This window comes from Triturus cristatus, chromosome 5_1 (genome assembly GCF_964204655.1).
Source record: "Triturus cristatus chromosome 5_1, aTriCri1.1, whole genome shotgun sequence".
Lineage (NCBI taxonomy): Eukaryota > Metazoa > Chordata > Amphibia > Caudata > Salamandridae > Triturus > Triturus cristatus.
The window spans coordinates 48,424,806-48,447,414 of NC_140587.1; the positions used below are offsets into that span (position 1 = coordinate 48,424,806).

General features: G+C 42.7%; 1 protein-coding gene across 9 annotated transcripts in view; it reads left to right on the forward strand.

Annotated features, from left to right (window-relative positions):
• The window catches only part of SLC33A2 (solute carrier family 33 member 2), a 178,593-nt gene that overhangs the window by 14,918 nt on the left and 141,066 nt on the right, over positions 1-22,609 (forward strand). For all 9 annotated transcript variants that reach the window (XR_014961368.1, XM_085604373.1, XM_085604370.1 and 6 more), the window contains exon 3: positions 18,038-18,185. Coding sequence is in view for 8 of the 9 variants with exons in the window: in XM_085604373.1 (XP_085460499.1) it covers positions 18,038-18,185 (148 nt within the window). In the remaining variant the exon portion in view is untranslated. The remainder of the gene's footprint in view (positions 1-18,037; positions 18,186-22,609) is intronic.

Below are 22,609 nucleotides of genomic sequence, written 5' to 3' on the forward strand. Positions count from 1 at the left end.
AAGGGAAAACACTACAATAAAAAATAATACTAAAAAATAAGGAACATTGGGAGATAGCTAACAATACATACAAAAGTGTCAAGTGCGTGCTAAAGTGCAAGTTACTGGCAGTGCAAATACTGAAAAAATGTTTAAACCATAACTAAAATGTGTTAAAAGCGTTTTTTAAGACAAGGCCATGCTTAAGGGAGTGCATCCGAGACTGAAAAAATGAATTTCCAATCTCTGCTGCCTCCCCACCTTGCAAAATGCTGCCTAGAGGGAAGCCCAATAATCAACGTATAAAATATTATCAAGAAGGTTTATATATTCAAAAAAAATTCTCAGAAAAAGTCTCCTAGTCAAAAAAGAATCATCAATTTATAAAAAGTTGTGCAGATCCTCTGTGTTATTCAACCCATGGGGAAATTTGGTATCAAGTTCTAAAATCATTCTTGATTCCAACTGTCTTAGGGCCTTTTCACGATCTCCCCCCCATCGTGGTTTTGAAATGGCAGCAGCCACAAAGTAGCTTAGACAACTGAGATCGTTATTGTGAGTTTGTTTGAAATGCTGTGCTACCGGATATGTGGGGTCGTTATTGACTATTGCACGTAGATGCTATAATATCCTGACATGCACCTGCAGCTTGGTACTGCCCACATACCGAAGCCCGCAGGTGCACGTCAGGACATACACTGCAAATTCTGTTCTGCATGAAAAGTTCCCCCTGATGGCTACCTCTTTAGGGCTGAAAGGAGAAAAGTAGTGTGTGGTGTTCTTCCCAAATTTACAGGCCCTACATGTACTACATTTTGTAAATCCATTTTTTGGTTGTAGCCAAGTTTTCGCAGCAGCCAATTCAGGGCAAACCTTCCCCATTTGTGCACGCATTGAAATGCCCTTTCTATAGGTGACAGTGGGTTGCAATGGTAATCTTGTGGATAGTACATCATCCGTTAAAACAATTGGCCAGTGACGCTTGACAATGGCGCGTACTTTTCTTTCTTGTTTACTGAACGCAGTAATCAATCTTGGGGCTGAGTTGTCATTAGTTGGCTTATCTTCTGTGTTAGTGAGTAGGGACTCCCTGGATCGCTCCTTGGTTTTGTTAATTGCTGTTTTAAGGGTCTTCTCACTATAGCCCCTTTCTCTAAATCTTTGATATGCTTCTTCAGTGCATCTGTTGAGATCTGTATTGTTGTTACATATTCTTTTAAGACGCAGGAATTCACCATATGGGATGTTATCAATCATGTGTTTTGGATGGGCACTGCTGGCATGCAACGTTAAATTTCCAGCAGTTTCCTTTCTGTATAGGGTACATAATTTCTCCTCATTATGGTAGACCTTGACATCTAAGAAGTCTATGCTGCTCTTACTGATATTAGAAGTAAATTTAAGATTAGCAGCATTGTTATTGATCTGTTTGATAAACTCAGATGCACTTGATTCGCTGCCTTGCCACACAATAAAAACGTCATCGATATATCTTAACCAATACAAAACATGTTTCTTAAAAGCTGTAGCGTGTGTAATTTTGAGGACCTGCTCCTCCCACCAGCCTACATGGAGACATGCGTAGCTGGGGGAGAAGCAAGCCCCCATCGCCACGCCTCTTTTCTGTAAAAAAATGTCATTTCCAAATAAAAAATAATTATTATGCAAACACCATGATATTAAATTAAGGAACATTTTGTTATGTTGGTAAAATTCTATTGGCCTCGAGTCTAAGAAGTACTCAATGGCTTTTAGACCAATAGTGTGCTCTATGCTGGTGTACAAGGATTCAATGTCCAATGTAATAAATAATAAATTATCTGTCCATGTGATACCTTGTACTTTCCTTAAAAAGTCACCAGTGTCCTTTATGTAGGTAGGTAATTTCTTCACAAAATCTTGTAGAAAAAAGTCCACATATTGTGTGACTGTTTCGCCCACACTATTAATAGCCGATATAATCGGCCTACCCGGAACCGGTAGGGTTTTTTTTGTGGATTTTAGGGATAAAATAGAGTTTAGGTATGACTGGATGTTCTATGTTAGTAAATTTAAACTCTTCCATTGATATAACCCCTTCTCTTTTCAAAGTCATAAGTTCTTTTTTCAGATTTTGTTTGGCTATATTGTATTTCGTAAAAAATGACTTTTCATAACATTCCATATCTTGCAAATGTCTGTTTGCTTCTAGAATATAATCTTTTTGGGGCCAAATCACCATGTTGCCTCCTTTGTCTGATTTGGTCACAATAATTTCGTGTTTGCTACTTAACCTCTTCGACGCCGATGACGGAACGGTTCCGTCATGCACGTCGGTTGGGCTGTGCTTATGACGGAACCGTTCCGTCATGGCCCCGCCCGCGCTCAGAACTTTCAGCGATTTTGATTTGAAGGGACTAATTCCAGCTCCCAATTGAGTAATATTTTCCATGCGCAGCCCTTCCTGCGTGGAGCATAATTCTCCTTCTGACTCTATACCTTCATTGCTCAAATGTTGCAAATCACGCAAAATTGTTGCATCTGAGGCCTCTAACTCCATAGTGGGCCCACTTTTGCTGTTACCATTGGTCACATTTGTAATCTGCATCTCTTTTAGTCCTTCTTTGATAGCAAAAAACTTTCTGAGTTTTAATTTTCTTATGAAACAGAAAACATCCACCCTGGTTTGGGAGTAATTAAAATCACTTACCGGGCAAAATGATAATCCCAAGCTAAGCAGTTGTTCTTCTGCTTGTGAAAGTTTAAAAGTGGAGAGGTTAACGATGGTATTGTTGTTTTTATTTGTATTTATCTTTTGCGCCAATACGGTTTTCTCAAAGGCGCTCTTTCGTTTCTTGCGCCTCTCCCTTCTCCGCACGTTGTTCCTTGTTCTAATTTGCTGTTTTGATTCCGCGGCCTCAGGGTTTGGCGCCGGTCGAATGCTAAAAAATCAATCTCCTCTCCTAAATTTAGGATCTTCCTTTTTTGTCCATTCATGTCTACACTGGTTGTGCTGTCATTATCTGATGAGATCTCACTGGTCAAAGAATCACTTTCCAGTGTCGCGTTTGCTGTCATCATGTTCCCTGTTGCTTGAGGAGATTTTACGCTTTGAGGTCCCTTATTAAATATTGCTTTTTTTGCATTTTCATACTTGCGCGCAAATGTGAAAATGCGACCTTCTTCATAGTCGCTTTTGTCCCGCAAAAATTTGTGCGCTTTTCGATTTTTAATTTTCTCCTCTTGCTTTATTAGTCTATCTTGAATATCTTGTGGGGAAATATTAACACTGCAACTACCGGCATGCAGCTCACTTGGGAGAGCATTCAAAAGCGGAAATCGAAGGTTGGATGTAACTCGTACTTGCCAGTTTCCCCCTACGAGGAAGGAGCAGCCGCTCCGAAACGCGTCAGGGAAAGGAAAGAGTCGGAATTGGCAGCGCTGGTTTGAATAAAAGATTATGTTTCAATCGTCCTTGGTGGAGTGGCGTCCTTGAAGCTCAGGGCACCTTTGGATATATATATGTATATTACCTACTGGCAGTCGCCAGTAGGTAGTTATAGTTAGGACCTATTGTCCATTGGAAATCCTCAACATTCTATTTGGAATAACGTTGGCGCTGATTGACGAATCTTAGCGAAATTTTCCAAACTTTTGGCCAGCTCCGGTCCTCGCCTATCCTGAAAATTTCACGGTGATTCATCAAGCGGGGGCCGAGAAAAAAGGGGGGTCCCAAAACACGTTTTCCCATACATTTTCCCATAGGACCTGTTGACGCAGCTACAGCCCGAACTGCTGAACGGAATTACACCAAATTTGGCACAGAGGTAGTCCTCAGTTCAGACTCGTGCCTTTTGCTTAAATGGTGTAAATCCGTTCAGTAGTTCCTGAGAAAATTAGAGTTAAAAAGATAGATATATCTGGGCGGAGCCTAGCCACACATCTCATCGTGAGATCTGATTGGCTGTCAGTACTTCATCCAAGAAGTGTTGGCAGCCATCTTGGGACCAATATACATGATAGCACCTCATTAAAAAGCATTGCAGTTAAAAGAAGGTTTTCAGACTTTAGTTACATTATAAATCATTTGTTGATGGTACCATACTCATTTTAGGGATTGTGGTGTGTTCTAAGGTGATTTTACCATGTGAAAAAGCCTTCTGCTGTGATATCATGAATCATGTTTGAGAGAAAACTATTTTCTCATGCTTTTCCCACAGAGGTTTGGAAGGTGATCTATAAGCTAAACTGAGAGCATATTTTCAGTAAATTCACATTATCTTTCTCAGTCATGTGAGAATGAAAGTCTGACATTCTCATTAAAACATGTACATCCAACAAGGGCAGAGACTGTCAGTTGATTCCTTTGTGTTCTACTGCAGCTTCCCAGAGTGTTCTAAAGAAAAACTAGAGCGCTAACAGTCCTACTTATGACAAACGTATTGCACACCTGAATCCATCTTGATTGGAATAAAGTGGTAACTCTTAAAACATTTAATTTAAAAAGGAACAAAATGAGGGGGTTCATTTTGCCATAGAAAGTATGATTAGTGCTGCAGAAAGAAAAATCAGGGCACATTTTGAGTGACTTCTGAAATCCTCTTCTATTTCATTAAACAATTCTGACATACAGACTGAAACATGCACTTTCAATACCAACAGCAGACTTCCCTGGTGAGCAGTAGTTTTACTACAGGGATCTAATAAGCAACTAGAGTGCTAACATTCTGAATTTATGGCAACTATGTGACACATCTGAATGCCTTCTTGATGGAATCAAAGTAAAAAACTGAAAGTATTTTCTACTGAGGAGACTGTAGTAAATGAGGAAATTAGGAAACTTCATAACAAATAAGTCTCCCAAAATGGCCAACAGAGACAAAAGAGCCCAAATGTAGCACAAATATCACCCAGATGTAGCCCAATGACAGAATGTCCCAGAGTGTTCTAATGAACAAATAGAGCGCTAACAGTCTTACTTATGACAAAAGTATGAAACACCTGAAGCCATCTTGATTGGAATAAAGTGGTAACACTTAAAACATTTAATTTACAAAGGAACAAAATGAGGGGGTTCATTTTGCCATAGAAATTATGATTAGTGCTGCAGAAAGAAAAATTAGGGCACATTTTGACTTCTCAAATCCTCTTCTATTTCATGAAAAAATTCTGACATGCAGACTGAAACATGCACTTTGAATACCAGCAGCAGACTTCCCTGGTGAGCAGTAGCTTTAATACAGTGATCTAATGAGCAACTACAGTGCTATCATTCAGAATTTATGGCAAATGTGTGACACATCTGAATGCCTTCTTGATGGAACCAAAGTAAAAAAATGAAAGTATTTCCTACTGAGGAGACTGCAGTAAATGAGGAAATTAGGAAACTTCATAACGAATAAATCTCCCAAGATGGCCACCAGAGACAAAAGAGCCCAAATGCAGCACACATATCACCCAGATGTAGCCCACATGTAGCCCAATGACAGAAGTGTGCAAAACACTTATTGTTTGTGTATTTGCAGGTTTATATAGTGCAGACTTGTCAGGTATTGGAGTGCTTTACATGAGCATTGGTTACATCACACAAGATCAAATTCATTTTGGTTGTAGACATGGGGAGATTAAGTGATTTGACCAGAATCACAGAATGTTGAGCTGAAGCAGAAACTCCAACCTGGTTCCCCAGTTGCAAAGTCTGCAGCTCTGGAAGTAACACCACAACCTCTCCCCTAGGTGCAATATTTAATCAAGTGGTCAACTGGATACAAAAACATAAAGATTACAAATAATTTAAAAGTTCTTTGTCGCTATTTGAAAACTCAGAAAATATGTCCTCATTTTAGTTTTTTAGAGCACTAACCATAATTTTGATGCAAATAAGACCCTCTCATATATGTAATTTCTAAAGGAAATGCTCTAGGTATTACAGTTTTGATTACATCAAGATGACGTCAGGCGTTCCACACTTTCGTAATAAATATAGAATGTTAGCAATATAGTTGTTCATTGGAATACTGTTGAGAGGCAGAGGCCAGGGGCACGGACTCTGAAAATTGAAGGCAGGTAGGAGAGTGCAGAGGCAACAATTTGACCACACTGGGCAGGCAGGAAGGGCAGTGGCAGCACAACAGACTATGGAGGGCAGTGGAAAGGGGGGCAGGGGCAACAAACCAACAATACAGGAATGGCAAGAGAGGCTGTGGCAATATAATAGACCATTGTGGGCAGAAGGAAGAGGCAGTGGTAGTACAACCATACATGCCAACAGACCCGTTTCAGCCAGGAAACGTCCAATGTTTTTAAGCTCAAATGGGCTTTATTTGATCTGTCTCCTGTCTACAATCTCCTCTTTTTCAATGTAACTCAAAGGGGAAAATCAATACCCCAGTTTTTTTTTCAAAATCTCCCTCTTACCAAGTTCAAAATGTTCGCAAGTATGGTACATTGGATCATGGTAGGCAGGAGGAATTGGGGTAGGGACATGGACTCGGATAACAGGAGGGACATGGAGAGGTGCACCAAACTGACCCTACCGGACAGGCATCAGGGTTTGCAGCAGCACAATACACCACACAGGGCATGCGGGACGGGAGTGCAGCACAACAATCCATAGAAAGCAATAGGGAGGGGACAGGACCATGCATATGGACAACAGAGAACAGCGGGGAAAGAGGCAATGGTAGCTAGCTGACCATAATGGACAGACAGGAGAGAAAGCTGCAGCATAACAGACCATAAAGGGCAGGAGGGACGGATCAGGGGCATTACAATGGAACAGACAAGCCAGGAGGGAGGGAATAGGGGTCTGCACATGGAAACAGAGGGCTGGGGGCAAGGGGACAGGGCAGGAGCAGCAAGATGACCATGGAGGTCAGGCAGGATGGGCACTAGAAACAAGACACACCATGGAGAGCAACAGTGAGTCTATGATGGCATACACACAGACCACACAGGGAAGGTGGGAGGCGCTATGGCAGCACAGAAGACCATGCATGGCAAGCGGGAGGGTTAGTGGCAGCCCAATGGCTATGATGGGCAAGAAGGAGGGTGCAGGGGCATGCACAAAGGACCATGGAGGATAGAAGGGAGGGTCAGGACCTGGACACAGACAAGAGAGTTCAGGGGAAGGGGCCTCACAACAGACCGCGCGGGGCAGGCAGGAGGAGCAGTTGCAGCACAACAGACCAGGGAGGGCAGAAGGGTGTGGCAGTAAAATGGACCATGGAGGACAGGAGGAAGGGGATAGGGGCATGGCATGTGGACAGGCAGGGTGGAGGTGGCAGGGACAGGTTACAGTCATCTGATAATGCTAGGCAGGTGGGAGGGGAGTGGCAGCTCAACAGAACACTCAGAGTAGATAGGAGTAGTAGGTCCATGGAACATGGTGGGCAAAAAGGATGGAGCAGGGGCATGAACAAAGACATCGGAGGGCAGGGGGAAGGAGAATAGGGGCTGCAAGCTAAGCACAGAGGCTAAGCAGGAGGTCAATGATGGGCCATAGAATTGGGCAATGGAGGGCAGGAGGAGTGGACTGGTACCCCTGCCTCTCTCGGTAGCTGGGAGGGTAGCGCTACTAAAGATGGTGGCGCTCCCGCGACTGTTGTATTTTTTCCGTACGCTCCCTATTTGGGTGCCGGTGTCGTTCTTCCGCAGGCTCACAGCCATGATCACGGGCTTTATCTGGGGATCTGGCAGACGGCGGGTGGCGCTGGCCACACTACGACGGCCCAGAGCAGAGGGAGGGTTTGCTGTGCCCGACTTCGAGTGGTATTATTTGGCGGCCCAGCTGCAATGGCTAACGCAGGCGGTGGCAAGGGAGTTTAGAGGTCCCGAACACCCGCAGGACAGGGTGATCCCGCGGCATGTCCTTTCTTTTATTGTCTTCCAGCAGCGACTAGAGCTGTCGCAACTGACGCTTGAGGAGCGAACGCTCCGGTTGTGTTGGAACCGCAGCTTGCGGAGGGTCGGCACTGTTCACCCCTACGCCCCGGAGATCCCATTGGGTATGTGCACGGCCCTCCCCCACGGCGGGGAATGGTCGGGGCTGGCTCAGTGGGAGGACCTAGGGATACAGATGGTGGGGGACCTGTACCTCAATGGGGCGCTCCAGCCATTCCAGGGACTGCAGGATTCCTTCGGGATCCCGAGGGGAGACTATCTACTCCACGCGGCCCTGGTGGCAGCCCTACAAAAGCACTGGAACACGGGACTCTCTGAACCGCAGACGGCTGCCGGCTGTCAGTATGTGGTCATGGCGGCGGGCACGGTCAAGGCCATTACATGCCTCTATCAGAGAATGGCGATGGAACACCTAGCCCCTTTGAGTGCGCTGAAGGATAAATGGGAATTGGACATCGGGAAGCCCATCCCGGACCTGACGTGGCCCAGGTTACAGAGACGGGCCTGGAAGAGCACACGTAATGCCAGGTTTCAATTGGTGCAGTACTTTATCTTGCATAGGGCTTATTTGACGCCAGCTAAATTATTTAAATATTTTGGGGGTCCCGCTCCGCAGTGCCCTCGCTGTGGGGAGGAGGGGGCTGACTTTAAGCACATGTTTTGGTCCTGTGGCGTCCTCAGCGGTTACTGGGGGGAGGTCATTGATTGCTTGACCCAAGTAACGGGGCGGGAATTGGGGGTGGAAATGGGAGTTTGCCTGCTGCTGTGGTTTCCCCACACACCGCGCACAAAAGTCACGAGCAAGTTTTGCGACCTAGGGCTGGTGGTGGCTAAAAGAGAAATTACCCTGCACTGGAAATCGAGAACTGGTCCCAGCTTTGAGAGGTGGAGAACTACCTTCACAAAATGGGCGGGTGGCGAGAGTACACTCAGGCTGCAGCTAGCGCTGCGGGGAAATGATGAAAAGGCATTAGCCATGGCACATGCATGGGAAGCGCTAGTGGCAGACCTCCGGGGGTGGGGCGCAGAAGCAGAGGAGGGTATTGAAGCACAGGAGCAGCATGCAGCAGAGTAGCGGTGGAGAGGCAGCTGACGGGTCACACGTGGGGGCGGGAGGGCTTCTCTTCTCCTTGCTGCTTGGCGCCTGATCATGGGGGTGGAGAGTGGCTCGCGGCCGCTCCCGCGGCCAATCACGAGAAAGACTTATCACGGTACATGCGACTATGGCACACTAACATGCGGGTGGGGGGAGGGAGTATTTGGGGAGTGTTGGGGGGTAATGCGTTGATAGTTGGAAGTGGTCTGCACTGTACTATGCAATGGAGTATATTACTAGGAGAAGACCAATGATATGCTGGTCATTGCGGATGGCTATTGTACTTGAATTATGCAATAAAAATTGTTTTTGCAAAAAAAAAAAAGGAGGAGTGGACTGGTACATCATTCTAAATGAAGGGCAGTGGCAGCACATCAGACCATGCATGGAAGGAGGGAGGAGGCTAGTCCATGGATTCAGACAACAGAGGATAGGGAGGAGGTGGATGGGGCAGCAAGCTAACTGCTCAGAGAAGGTGGGTATTAGGAACTTTATTGTTTTTAAAATGTGTGTCTGTGCGAACTACTTAAAATATGAACAAGTATGCAGCATAATCTCACTTTTATTCAGGAAGAAGAGGACGTTTGTGACTGTGACTCCGGGCTCACTTGGCAGAAACACCCCCTGACCCTCCACCCCCCATCGCAAAATGTAATGCCTGTGAAAAGGGTAGGTGGACGCAGTGTTATATAGAACATAGTCCTGAGAGCACGATTGAAAATGAAAACTAGATATAGTTTATGGTATAAACTATGCACCAAAACGTGTGATCTAAAATGAACCGGGCGTGAAATATAATACGGAATACATTGTGCGCAATGACAGATTAATTGGAGAGCGCGAGATAGCACAGGCACTAGCGCGTGCTATGCGATATGCGCCTTGGAGTGTAATATGCACAGGGCAGTGTTGTGTAACCTAACTAGTCTCTAAAGTTGTAATATAAAATATGTGCTGGGGAGTGTAACGTTGCATATGCACTGTGACAAAGATATGGAGCCCAGATTGTAATATGTATGGCATAGCGCTGTGCGTTATAACATAGGCATCGAGGAAGGCACGTTAGATGGGGCAATATAACCTGTGCGAAGGCAAGTGTGGCATGACATATTCACGGGGTGGTGTTACAGTGCACATGGGCTAGAGAGTGTCATAGCATACGCACTAGCTGGTGGAATACAACACAGAGGTGTGTGGCACTCGGCGGGCACTGGTGGGTGTAACACAGCATTGGGCTCAGCCAGGAGCACGCTGTGACTCTCAAGTGAGGTTCGTCTCCTTTCCAGAGAGTAAAATAAAAAGTATTACACATCCGGCGGTGGATGTGTGTTTTATTAACCGTGAGTGGGGTTTCTTGCACAGTTTGGTCGAATTTTTGTCGAATCCCCTTTGAATGGCTTGGTGTGCGTGTGTATTAAATGTGCCCGTCAATAGCTACCCATGTTTGTATAAATAAACGACAAGGGTGTCTACTTGGAGAGTACCCACCGGCAGGGGCGCAGGGATTAGGCACGGTAGGGCGCCAGACATGTCAGAGCTTCACTAGCGGTGTAAATACATTCCACGTGGATTCATTGTATGCATAGTCGCCTTTTATTGAATATCACGCAAATCGTCATGGTGATAGGTACATACGGTTTGTTCAGCATGTTCTAGGTGTTTCTATAAATATATATCTTTTTAAAATAATAAAAAACAAAGGCCGGCCCCGGGGGATGGGGTCCCCAGGGCCATAAGTGGCCTGAGGAGGGGGGCAATGCAGCCCCCCCCCCAAAACAAAAAACCAAAAAAAAAGACCATGCCCCGGGGGTTGGGGTCCCCGGGGCCGATTAAGGCCTTGGGAGGGCCAAATTAATTTTTGTCAACCACAAATATTAGGGGGCAGGCCCTGGGGGATGGGGTCCACAGGGCCAATAAATTAAAAAAAAAAGGGCTGCCACACAGCCCTCCTTCTTAAAAAAATAAAATAAATAAAAGACCGGCATCGTGCCGGAGGCCATGCCCCCTCTTTGCAACGCTCTGCAAATGCGCCCCCTGGCCAGTTGTAAGTTGGGGAATTAATTCCCCTTCAATTCTGAGGGTCCCTGAGGGCCAACTAGCCCAACAGGTATCTCCAGTATGCGCCAGGGAGCTGCGTTGCAGACAGGTGTTCTGAGGCCACGCCCCTTTTTACACCTCTATGCAACGCAGCTCTGTGGCGCTTACTGGAGGTACCTAGTGGGCTAGTTGGACCCTAGGGACCCTCAGGATTCAAACAAACTTAATCTCCCAACTAAAAACGACCACAGGGCGTGTTTACACAGTGGTGAAGGGAGGGGACGGGGCCTGAGTTAACGTGTGCAAACACGCCCTGTGGTGCGTTTTTTAGAGGTAGTTTTAATCCCCTGCTCTATTATATACTAGGGTCTTACAGAGGAGGTCATGCTAATCACAGGGGGACCCCAACGCTTAGTGTTCCCTAGTGTATGTAGGTGTTTTCACTGTATTCTGAGTGTCTTTTAACATAGCACTGGCTCTAGGACTGGTTAGTCAGACTCAGTTACCACCAGTATCCGTCTGAAAAAGTTGAGGGTATAGGATGATTTTGCAACAAGGCTTCTTTCTGCTCTTCTGTTTGTTCTTTCTGCACGTTATCCTTCTTCGTGCACTTTTCTTCGTCTTTGAGGACTTCTGTTGCTTCTTTCTGCATTTCTTTTTTTTTCTTTCTGTGCGTTTTTTCTTCTTTCTTCACATGTCCTATCTCTGTAGGCATAGTTAGAAATTAGCATTTAAAAAACCTTTGAAATTCACTGAACAAACCATAGGTTTCAGGCACGTTATAGTTAGGAATTAGCATTTAAAAAAGCTTAGAAATTCGCTGAAAAAACCATAGGTTTCAGGGGCGTTATAGTTAGCTGGACTTTTCACTCGTTAGTTCAGCTAACTATAACTCGCGCGCCCGCGATGCACTGCTGATGACGTCACATATTACATCACTCATGACATGGTCAGTGACATCACTCATGACATCACTGATGACATCTCAAATGACATCACTGATGACATCATCCTTGTGATAGAGTTGCAGACCTCCTCTCCCCCTAATATAACCTTTGATACACACATTCAAAAATAGAAACTAAAATTTTCAAAACAATGGACATACCAATACCAGTTACAACAACCTATTCAGTAATTCTAAGATCCACATACACATCCACTCATTCACCAACAGTCCTATACAGTCACTCATACATGTACTCACTCATCATATGTACTCATACCCCTATACATCCTGTTACACAACGCCACTCATCCATAGAGTTACTCACACACATAGTCACTCATGCTAATAAAGAATCAAACATCCATTTACTTGCATATACAGTTATACACACACCACCACACTTACTTCTACAGAAACTTACACATACTTAGTCTTTTAAACAATCACTTATAGAAACACATACTTATTCATACAGGAACTCTTTCAATCACCCACTCTCACATATACTCACTTATATACACCAATAGTCACATATACTAGTTTAAAACACATGTAGTTACTCATAAAGACACTATTGGGACAGTAATTCACTCACTAACACACCCTTGCACACACTCATCCACCCATACAGTCCTGCACACATGCTGTCTTCAAAACATACAAACAGTGAGTCACTCATTCATGCACCTATGCACTACGTAATACCCCCCACCGAACCATACAGACACTCATACTGATACTCAAAAAACCAACTAATAACCTATATAGACACTCATGTAGCTACTCACCAACCCATGCAGCCACTTAGACTGATACAGATATTTACATATTTAAACATTACTCACTAAGCCATGTATTCACTAAGATACACTTAATCAGTCAGTTATACAATCAATTTTTCAAAAACAAATAATCCATTTAGACACTTATATACCCATTTATTCTTCCATCGACCTTGTGACATACATATATAAAACATATTTAATTTTCAGAAAAACAAACATTCACTGGATGATGTCATCAGTGATGTCATTTGAGATGTCATCAGTGATGTCAATGAACATGTCATGAGTGATGTAATATGTGACGTCATCAGCAGTGCATTGCGGGCGCATGAGTTATAGTTAGCTGAACTAACTATAACGGGGGAATTTCAATGGTTTTGTACGAGTGAAAAGTCCAGCTAACTATAACTCCCCTGAAACCTATGTTTTTTTCAGTGAATATATATATGTATATGTATATATATCCAACACGAGAATGGCGAAGGATCCGTGCCGCTTACATTGGCGGGCCGCGGTAGGGTCGCCAACCCTTAATATATCCAAACGAAAGTTGCCTTTACCACATCACAGAGACAATGCCTTAGCCCATATCTGCTTCAAACATGAGTTTATTATTACGGAAAAGAAATCACCCTGCGCATTTCGAAGTGTCCACTTCTTGTTCACGGACGCTTCGATTTCTTTTCCGTGATAATAAACTCACGTTTGAAGCAGATATGGGCTAAGGCATTGTCTCTGTGATGTGGTAAAGACAACTTTCGTTTGGATGTATATATATATATATATATATATATCAGTTCAGTTGCATCCCTGGCAGGGCAGCCTCCTCATAGCCCCCGCGCAACAACACGAACACGGACCACCTTCTGTAGTGCAAAGAGTTTATTTGCTCAACTGCTCGATGTCGTCATAACGTTTCGGCTCTCCCTGAGCCTTGATCACATATATATATATATATATACTTCTGGCATACAAACTGCCGTGACTGTATTCCACTTGGTTTTATTTAATGTGTAATGCACGGGATGGCTGCCATGAGCAAAGGATTAACGATTGCCAGAATTATGAGAACTATTCTTCTAATGTCAGCACTTACCTGTATCCCCGTGGCATTCTGGAAGTTGTATGCTTTACAGTCATGTGACCTTAAATACACCTATAAAATGCAGGCACGTACGCACTTGGTTTCCCGCTTCCCAGTCCGTGATCAAGGCAAATGCCGAAACTAGTTGGACGTTTGGAAGAATTTGTGCTGCATTTGCCTGGAATAAAGCGCTTTGTCCTCAGAAATGGGCCTCTGTTGTGTTCTCATGTTGTTGAAGTGACGGGCTTCTCCGTGCCCGCCTTTGAGAGGCCGCCCTGAAGGGTCGGGGGCTCCTTTTTCGGAGGTGTTACTGTGGATATATATATATATATATATATATATATATATATATATATATATATATATATATATATATATATATATATATATATATATATATATATATATATATATATATATATATATATATATATATATATATATATATATATATATATATATATATATATATATATATATATATATATATATATACACATGCTTACCTTGTATGGTAAAAGCATCAGCGCAGAAAAGGCATGCATGGTAAAGACAGGGTGGTAAAGGCTGTTTCCCTTTTGCTATTGCGGTCGGGGGCTCCTTTTTCGGAGGTGTTACTGTGGATATATATATATATATATATATATATATATATATATATATATATATATATATATATATATATATATATATATATATATATATATATATATATATATATATATATATATATATATATATATATATATATATATATATATATATATATATATATATATACACACACATGCTTACCTTGTATGGTAAAAGCATCAGCGCAGAAAAGGCATGCATGGTAAAGACAGGGTGGTAAAGGCTGTTTCCCTTTTGCTATTGCTTTAGGATGGTATTTTTCTGGCAAAGATGTGTAGCCTAGACCACATTATGTAGTCATAGTCACTAGACTACAAGTTAAAAATAATGATTCTGCTGGATTTTGTTGGGCCAGTAAAGGCATACTGTGTTAAAAGTGCTCTCTTTTATTTCTTTGGATGGGAAGCTTTATTTAACAATTGTTATATTAACAGCGCTGTAGCAAGCGCTCTCTTGGTTGAAATGTATTTCTTAATTTTTTATTTTCGTTAATCAAAATAGATATACATGTATGGTATAATGCAATATATAAAGTATATATAGACACACACACACACAATGTGTTTATTAGGAATACACATAAGATGTATTTATTCGGGACCTATGGTACACTGGCAGATGGAGACAAAATTGAAAAATGTCGGGAAACATATAAATGCTAATCTGTCAGTAAAAAAATAAACTGAACCCATTGTGTGATTTCAGCCACGAGAGCTTCAGTAGATTTATCCCGGAGGAAATTAAAATAGTACACGATCGTCATCTGTAAAAACATTAAGGGGATAGCCACATCACGTACAAAGCTGTACATGTTTTATTAAAACAGTGAGTGACTGTTTTATGCTGGTCAACATGAATACTAACTTGTCCAGATAAACGTTTTAGTTTCTACTTTTAACTAACCTAATCGTCTTAATTTGTGCACTTCTAGACTTAAATCTGTCTATATCCGCTCTTTCTGGGTTGTTTGTTTCCCACCTGAAAAGGTTATTTTTAGATTGGGCCTTCTAGACAGCACATGTTATCGGCTTGCAAAAGACACATTGTAGGCTTGCCAAGAGCATACAGGGGCTTGGAACCTACCCATTGCTTACCATTAGTTTCTTTCCTGGCACTCTCACTTACTTGCTGATTATTAACATTTTTTTGTCAGCTGTGTGTTTGTCCCTGCCTTGAAGCATGGTCTCTTTAGTCATGTATTTGATTGGCTAGCTTCTGTGCTTCCTCTGCTCGCTTTTAGAGAATTCGTTTTTCTGTTTTGGTCAACCACTCCATGATAGTGAATGTGATTTCCAGCTGTCCCCCTCCTGTGCTTTTATCCCTCCTAGCTCTCTCTGTCCATGTGCTTGTCTCCCACCACCCACAATTGTGTTGCTCTCTCACCCTTGTGCTTCTGCCCCCGCACCCCACATTGCTTTATTTTACCATGTGCTTCTGCCCCCCACGCTGCACATAGCTCTCTTTCACTGTGTGCTTCTGGCCCCACAGACCATGTTGTTCTCCTTCACCAATTTTCTTTCCCGCTTGTCTCCCCACCCGCTGTGTTGCTTCACCACACCCACCTGTCAACCAGCTCATCCATTATTTATTTATTTTGTAAAAAAGTGCTTCGAGACAGAACTTTTGCGCTACCGTTTTTAAAGAATTTACCAATGCATCTTGGATCTGTAAATAAAAAGACAAAACAGTGCTCTTTGTAAGTGTATGCATGTGTGTTGAACACATGAGCATGCCTACAAATTGACCAAACAGTCTTATTTTTTTTCCGCCCTGATGCATTGCACCATCAGTGCTGTTCAACATGGCTAAAAACATTAACACAGTCAATAGTTCTCATTCCTGTTGACCTATTGTCTTTGCCAATGCCTGTTGTTTTACCGTCTTTACACTGAGTCCTTCTCTTCCTCATGCCAGCTGTTTTTGAAGGAGTGGTCGTATTGATTTCTAACTACCTGCTATAATTAAAAGGAGTTCCTAATCCTTTAGGGTAGTTGTATACTTGCAGGAAGCTGTTACGAGGCTATGACTTTCCTATGGGCTCTGTCATGAAGGCTAGAACTCACAAAGTTGTAAGGACTGGGTTAAGAAAGAGTAGGGCTCTGCATAATGAGGATTAGTGGCAAGTATTCTTAGCATTCTCTATCTGCCATTATACGTATAGCTAATCGGTACCTCGTGGCTTTCTTGCTCCATTTTTCTGTTAACATTCCCATTTTTGTTTGTAGTAAAAAGATAGTTCATTCATAAATAATGCACACTTTTTTTGGACATTCTGAGGAGGTCAACAGTAGTTTACTTATTTCCTTTTTATTTACTTTAGTTATTATGTCTTGGGAGTTTTGCGAAAAGACTATATTTGGCTGAATTAGCAACTTGCCACAAAGAAAATGATTAGAATTTATTCTTGGGTATCGTTTTCTATGCCTTTCCACAGGGATGTGGAATTCCTATCGCCCGACTCCTGGGACATATTGTTTGGGGTCAAGGGCATGAAGTTTTCATGTGTATTTTGTCTTTGGGACAAGTAGGCCCAACCCCCCCCCCTTCATCATAAACCCTTTGGATGCCAGTTTACAGTACCAAATTATGGATCAGGGAAAGGCATTGCCTGCAGGTAAGGTAATATTTGTGCCCATGTGTTAACGCCGTTCAAACGTGTATTTATGGTTCATTAATGCAAAACCTTTTATTATTAGGGTGAGCGATCTAAGTACATGTTGTAAGCTCATACTGTACTACTGACAGTGATTACAGTATAAAGTTGTGTACACACATTTTTAATGTTTAGCAATATGAAGCTCTGCATACTGCTCCCAGAATGTTCTCTGATGAGATGCAAATACATCCAGAAGCTTGAAAGCAAGATTGATGATTCTTTCGTTTCAAAATAAAATGTTCACAAAAGAAATGCAAAACACATTTTGCTAAACTACTGTAACATTTTAGGTAGTTTTTTTGCAGCCTCATTTAGTAAAATGTGTTGCTAGCGTTTGTTTCCCAAAAATATTCATAATGCAAAATTAGTGTAACCAGTTTTAATAAGATTATTGGAAACATAAAAATAAACTAGCATTGGTAAAGCCAATAGGTCAGGAAATTGGTGGTCAGCCTTTTGGTTTTGACAATGAGGGACTTGTTTTGGCATGTTTTTTGTAAAACCTTATTGATGTGGGAGCTGCTGGGCCCTCATCATTATAACAAACATTGGCAAAAGCAAAAATTGTTTTGGTCTCAAAAAGCACACTTGCCACAGTAGTTCCTGGCACTGAACAAAACAACTGTGTGTCGATTTATGCTCCTTGTGAAAGAACAGAATGCTGTCACTCACAGTGAAGCTAGCCGAAAGACAGAGAGAGACAGAATTTTAATAAACGCAAAAGGTCATGGTTAACGCCAGACCCTATTAGCCAAAGGATAAGCCCAGAATTTTTTCTTTTTCTTTCGAGGATGATAATGGCTGAACTGTATCCTCTGAAGGGATTATAGCGGTCTCTGGTAGGTATTGCTTGAGTTCTCAGAAAATATCTGAAAAGAACTGTAGGTTCTTGGATATGCTCTTCCATAACCTCATCAATTGGCCCTTGTCCTTTCAGGTGAACAGGGTGCTATGACCATGTTTCCGCTCTTCTTGCTCGATGGCGGCTTCTCATCCCAAGAGCTCGGATTCTGGAGTGGGATGGTGGCCATGTGTTTCTCCATTGCGGGTTCCACTCTGGGCGGAGTGCTGATATCTAGACAGAGGTAACATGTGGTTTGAAACATGCTTGTGAAACACTGTTCTGTGCTTCTCTGAATTACTTTTATTAGTGTATGATTTAATCTCTGAATATAGAATGTTTTGTTTTATTATATATTTATGTATAATTGTGATTTGCAGAAATCATTTGTATTGTGACTGGTGGTGATGTCGGGAAAGGATGTATTGTAGCCTGGTTTCTATTAGTCCTTCAGGAAACTCTAACACACTGTACAACATGAACAAAAGGGAAGAAAAAAAGACTAGAGGATGCTACCACGTCATTTAATAGACCCAGCTGAATCATTTTGTAAGTGTACACATGCATTTTGATGCGTGCACATGACATGGGCACCATTATTTTTTTATTTACAAAATGGTTGGTAAATAAAAAAAATGAAAATGAAGTAGTACAAAAGCACTTTTATTTATCAAAAGCAAAGGCTGGCTAAAATGTCATGCTTGGCCCTCCAAAACAAAAAGAAAACTAAAATTAAAAAGCATTGGCATAGCCAATAGGTCTCGCCTTTGGGACCTTATAAGTGTTTAGCCATGCAACAGTTGCATAACTAAATACATATATGGTCCCAAAAGCAAGACCTATTGGCTATGCCAATGCTTGTTTTTTTAAACGGTTGTGACATACAAACACCAGCCATGTCAATACAATACTGGCCAGGAAGCAACACTATGCCTATTAACTTCTATGTTGCCTGTATTAAGTAGCTTCCATATACAATGTGGGAACACCACCACCTTGTGGACAGTTGTAGTAACAAAGAGCAACAAGGAAGCTATCGACTTCAGGAATGTGAAAGAAAGCTCTCGTATCTTGAAAGCTGATAACCCATGACGAGAGAGGAAAGCCATATGACGCTTCTGCTCGTAAGCGCGTGCCTGCGCACATGCACGCAAGCTCTAGGCCACAGTGTACCACTTTGAAAAGCCCCTTACTAAAAGTCGAGCAGCAGCGCATGCGCTGCTCTAGGCTCGACCTAAAAAGATGCAACAGAGAAGGGGATCTGAATAGCGGGTGGAGGTGAAGGGAAAAGGAGAACATGATGGCTGGACAATGAGGGCAGAGGCAGACACAAATGAGGGAGAGAACAACACAAAGGAGAAGGGAGAAGTGCACAGGTAACACACATGGGTTCTCATGCAGCGCTTAGCAAAAAGAAAAAGACTTTCATTGAAAGTGAGCAGTAGAAGCACATTAGAATATGTGCTCCAAGGGAGGGACAGACACAAGTTGGACAATGCAAGCCATCGAATAAGCAGCGAGCACATGAGACTGACAATAAAGCCAGCCAATGGTAAGCCCACTTTAAGTTCTATGTAAGTTGGAAATAGGCACTGTCTTTTACGTTCAACCTAAAAAATCCTTTATTCGTGAATGAAGGCAGTTCAGTAAATGAATGAATGAAAATTAATTTATAAAGCACAACTGCTGCTTCATGAGAAGCGCCCTGGTGGTAAAATAAAACAGAAAAGTAAAAGAGATTATAAGGCTCACAGAACAGTAAGGTCTTTAGTTGGGCTTTGAACAGACTTTCACTAGAAACTTTGCGAAGGTACAGTGGTAGAGAGTACCAAATGGTGGGTGCAAGAAAGAAAAATGATCTTCCACCTGATTTGGCTCTTTGCACTCTAGAAACGTAAAGTAAATTATGATTTGATGTGCAAATTGCCCTGTAAGGAGAATGTTTTTTTTTATCTGCTCTGGATGTACACCAGGCCCTTCTGGAAGATAGCTTTATGCATGATGAAAAGTGTTTTAAACTTAATTCTCGTCCTGATTGGCAGCCACTGAAGTGATTTTAAGCCTGACTTGATGGAATGTCTTTTTGTAATATTTAGTACAAGATGGACAGCAGCACTCTGGACGCGCTGAAGCCATCTAAGCAGATCTCAAGTGTTTTCCAAATAGAAAATATTAGCATATTCCTATCTAGATGAAATCAGGGCATATATAATCCTCTTTTGGTGACTAAAGGAAGAGACTTTAAAACATTTTCAGTGATTTTAACAGCCAGAAGCAGGTAGCAGATGTGGTATGTTCTTGGGGTTTGAAGGATAAAGTCAAATCCGACAACACCCCAAGATTTCTAGCAACTGTCGAGGATGTAGGTACTTGCTCAAATTTAGGAGGTTATAGTATTGAAGAATCGATTAGAGAAAGTGTACCACATGTCAAGATTTCTTTATTTTCAGTGTTGAGCTGTAAGCAACTGTTGTGCATCCAGTCAGCAACGTCATTAAGACAGCCCTGAAAATCACTGGCCACGGAATCACCAAGCTGTTGAAAGGCAAGCATAAGTTGTGTGTCATCTGCATATGATACGATGTTCAGGCCCCACTATTGTGCCACCGGGGCCATGTAGATGTTAAAAAGAGTGGGGCTCTAAGCTGCAGCCTGCAGAATACCACAAGATACAGATCTGGACTGAGATGTAAAAGGAGATAAAATACTGCTTGTTACTTTTCGGATTGGTAGGAACACAGCCAATCTAACTGCCTACCCACTATTTCTGTCTTCTCCAATCTCTGAATGAGAATGTTGTGAGACACAGTGTCAAAAGCAGCGGAAAGATCTAATAGAATGACCACTGCCTTACGTTCCAAATCAAGGTTTTTTTCTTATTCAGTGCGCTCCAAAAGGGCAGATTCCCTGCTAAACCCAGCACGGAAACCAGATAGGGAAGGATGGAGAATATTATTCACGCCAAATAATTGGTGAATTGACAATTCACCAAAGATTCCAGCATCTTTCCTAAAACAGGGAGAAGGGAGATTGGTCTAAGTTGCTCAACATGAGTGGGTCAGCATTAGTTTCTTTTAATACTTGTACACATATTTATTCCCTGCCTTTTGAATTAAAATGTCTGATGTGACAAGCAAATCCCTATTAAGATAGCTCAACGAGTTAAATCATCACTGCCGAAATGTGTGTCATTGAGTGTGCGTACCCACGTGCACACTGAAAGCTAGCCTCAAATACTGTCAATGCATATGTAGCCTACCACGGGAGATACGTTCAGTACCATTCTATTGAGTAATAACACTACTAACGATCTTTACTTTAAAGCATGCGGTACATGCTATGTTTTTACCACCTGAGTGTTTGCCTACTCAGTAGTCCCTTTGGATATTTACTGACTTTAACCCCTTTATTGCTGCATAGTTCGTGCACCCCGGTCAGAGATATTGCAATTTTTTGTTGGATCGTTCAAGCACATATGCCTCTTTTGCCATGCTGTACAACCATACATTAACTGCTGCAGCACCTGCATCATTACCGTTGCCTCTTTAAGATATAATAGAAAATGAGAAGGTTCACTTTGTTATGTTATGTTGAGTTTTATAGCGCCCTATCACCCATGAGGGTATCCGGGTTCTTTTTAGGTATGTGGAGCCAGATCTTTAGGTTCCTGCAGACTTCAAGAAGCAATGAAGAAGGCTCTAATGTGGTGTAGGAGATTGTTTTATGCTTTAGGAGCGATGTGTGAGAAGTAACACCTCCTGCTGTGCTTTTACATATGTATACGTGGAATGTGTGCAAGCGAGTCTAGCAGAGCGTAGGTGCCTATGGGGTGGATGGAACTGTACATGACTGTTCAGGTAGGCAAGATCTGTATTGTGTAGTGCTTTGTATATTTGGGTGAGGAACTTGAACGGTGTGCGCTGATGTATAGGGAGCCAGTGTTGTTCCCTTAGGTGTGGTGTGACGTGACACCAATGTGGGAGGTTTAGGATTAGTCTGGCAGCTCCGTTCTGAACTGCCTGTAGCCTTTTTAGGGTTCGCCTGGCGACGCAGCGCGAAAGCGCTGTCGCCAGCGAGATCTATTGTTACTGACTTGCTTTGAAAGGGAGACAGGACATGAGTACGCGCAGGGGCGACTGGAGATTGTGAACGTGCCCGTGAACGCGTACCATGGCGTTAGATTAATTTGCATGCGACAACCTATGAACGCACTGTGAACGCGTACCACGGCGTTAGATTAATTTGCATGCGACAGCCTATGAATGCACCCGTGAACGTGTACCACGGCGTTAGATTAATTTGCATGCGACAGCCTATGGCGCGTTGGTGGTCGCGTGTACAACTGGCTTTCTCGCTAAGTAATATTTGCCTCAAAAATGTTCATGGTTGTTGGCTTCCTCCTACCACGCCGTATCTAAAACTGCTCACAGGGCTTCGTGCACATTACCTGCTGTCCACGGTGTCTCTCCCAGATACAGATGCTATAGTCTCCCCGATCCTACTTACGCTCCCACTGCAGAGGTGGGCGGCAGGTGAAAGATCTCTGTGTCCTTGGAGGGGGGCTCCGGATTTCACCTTTGCTCCCCGCCTGACCTGTTCAAGAGAGTTTTTCTTTTCCCCATGGCGCTTGCCTTCCTCTGCTCAACGGCTGCAGACAGAGCTCCATTG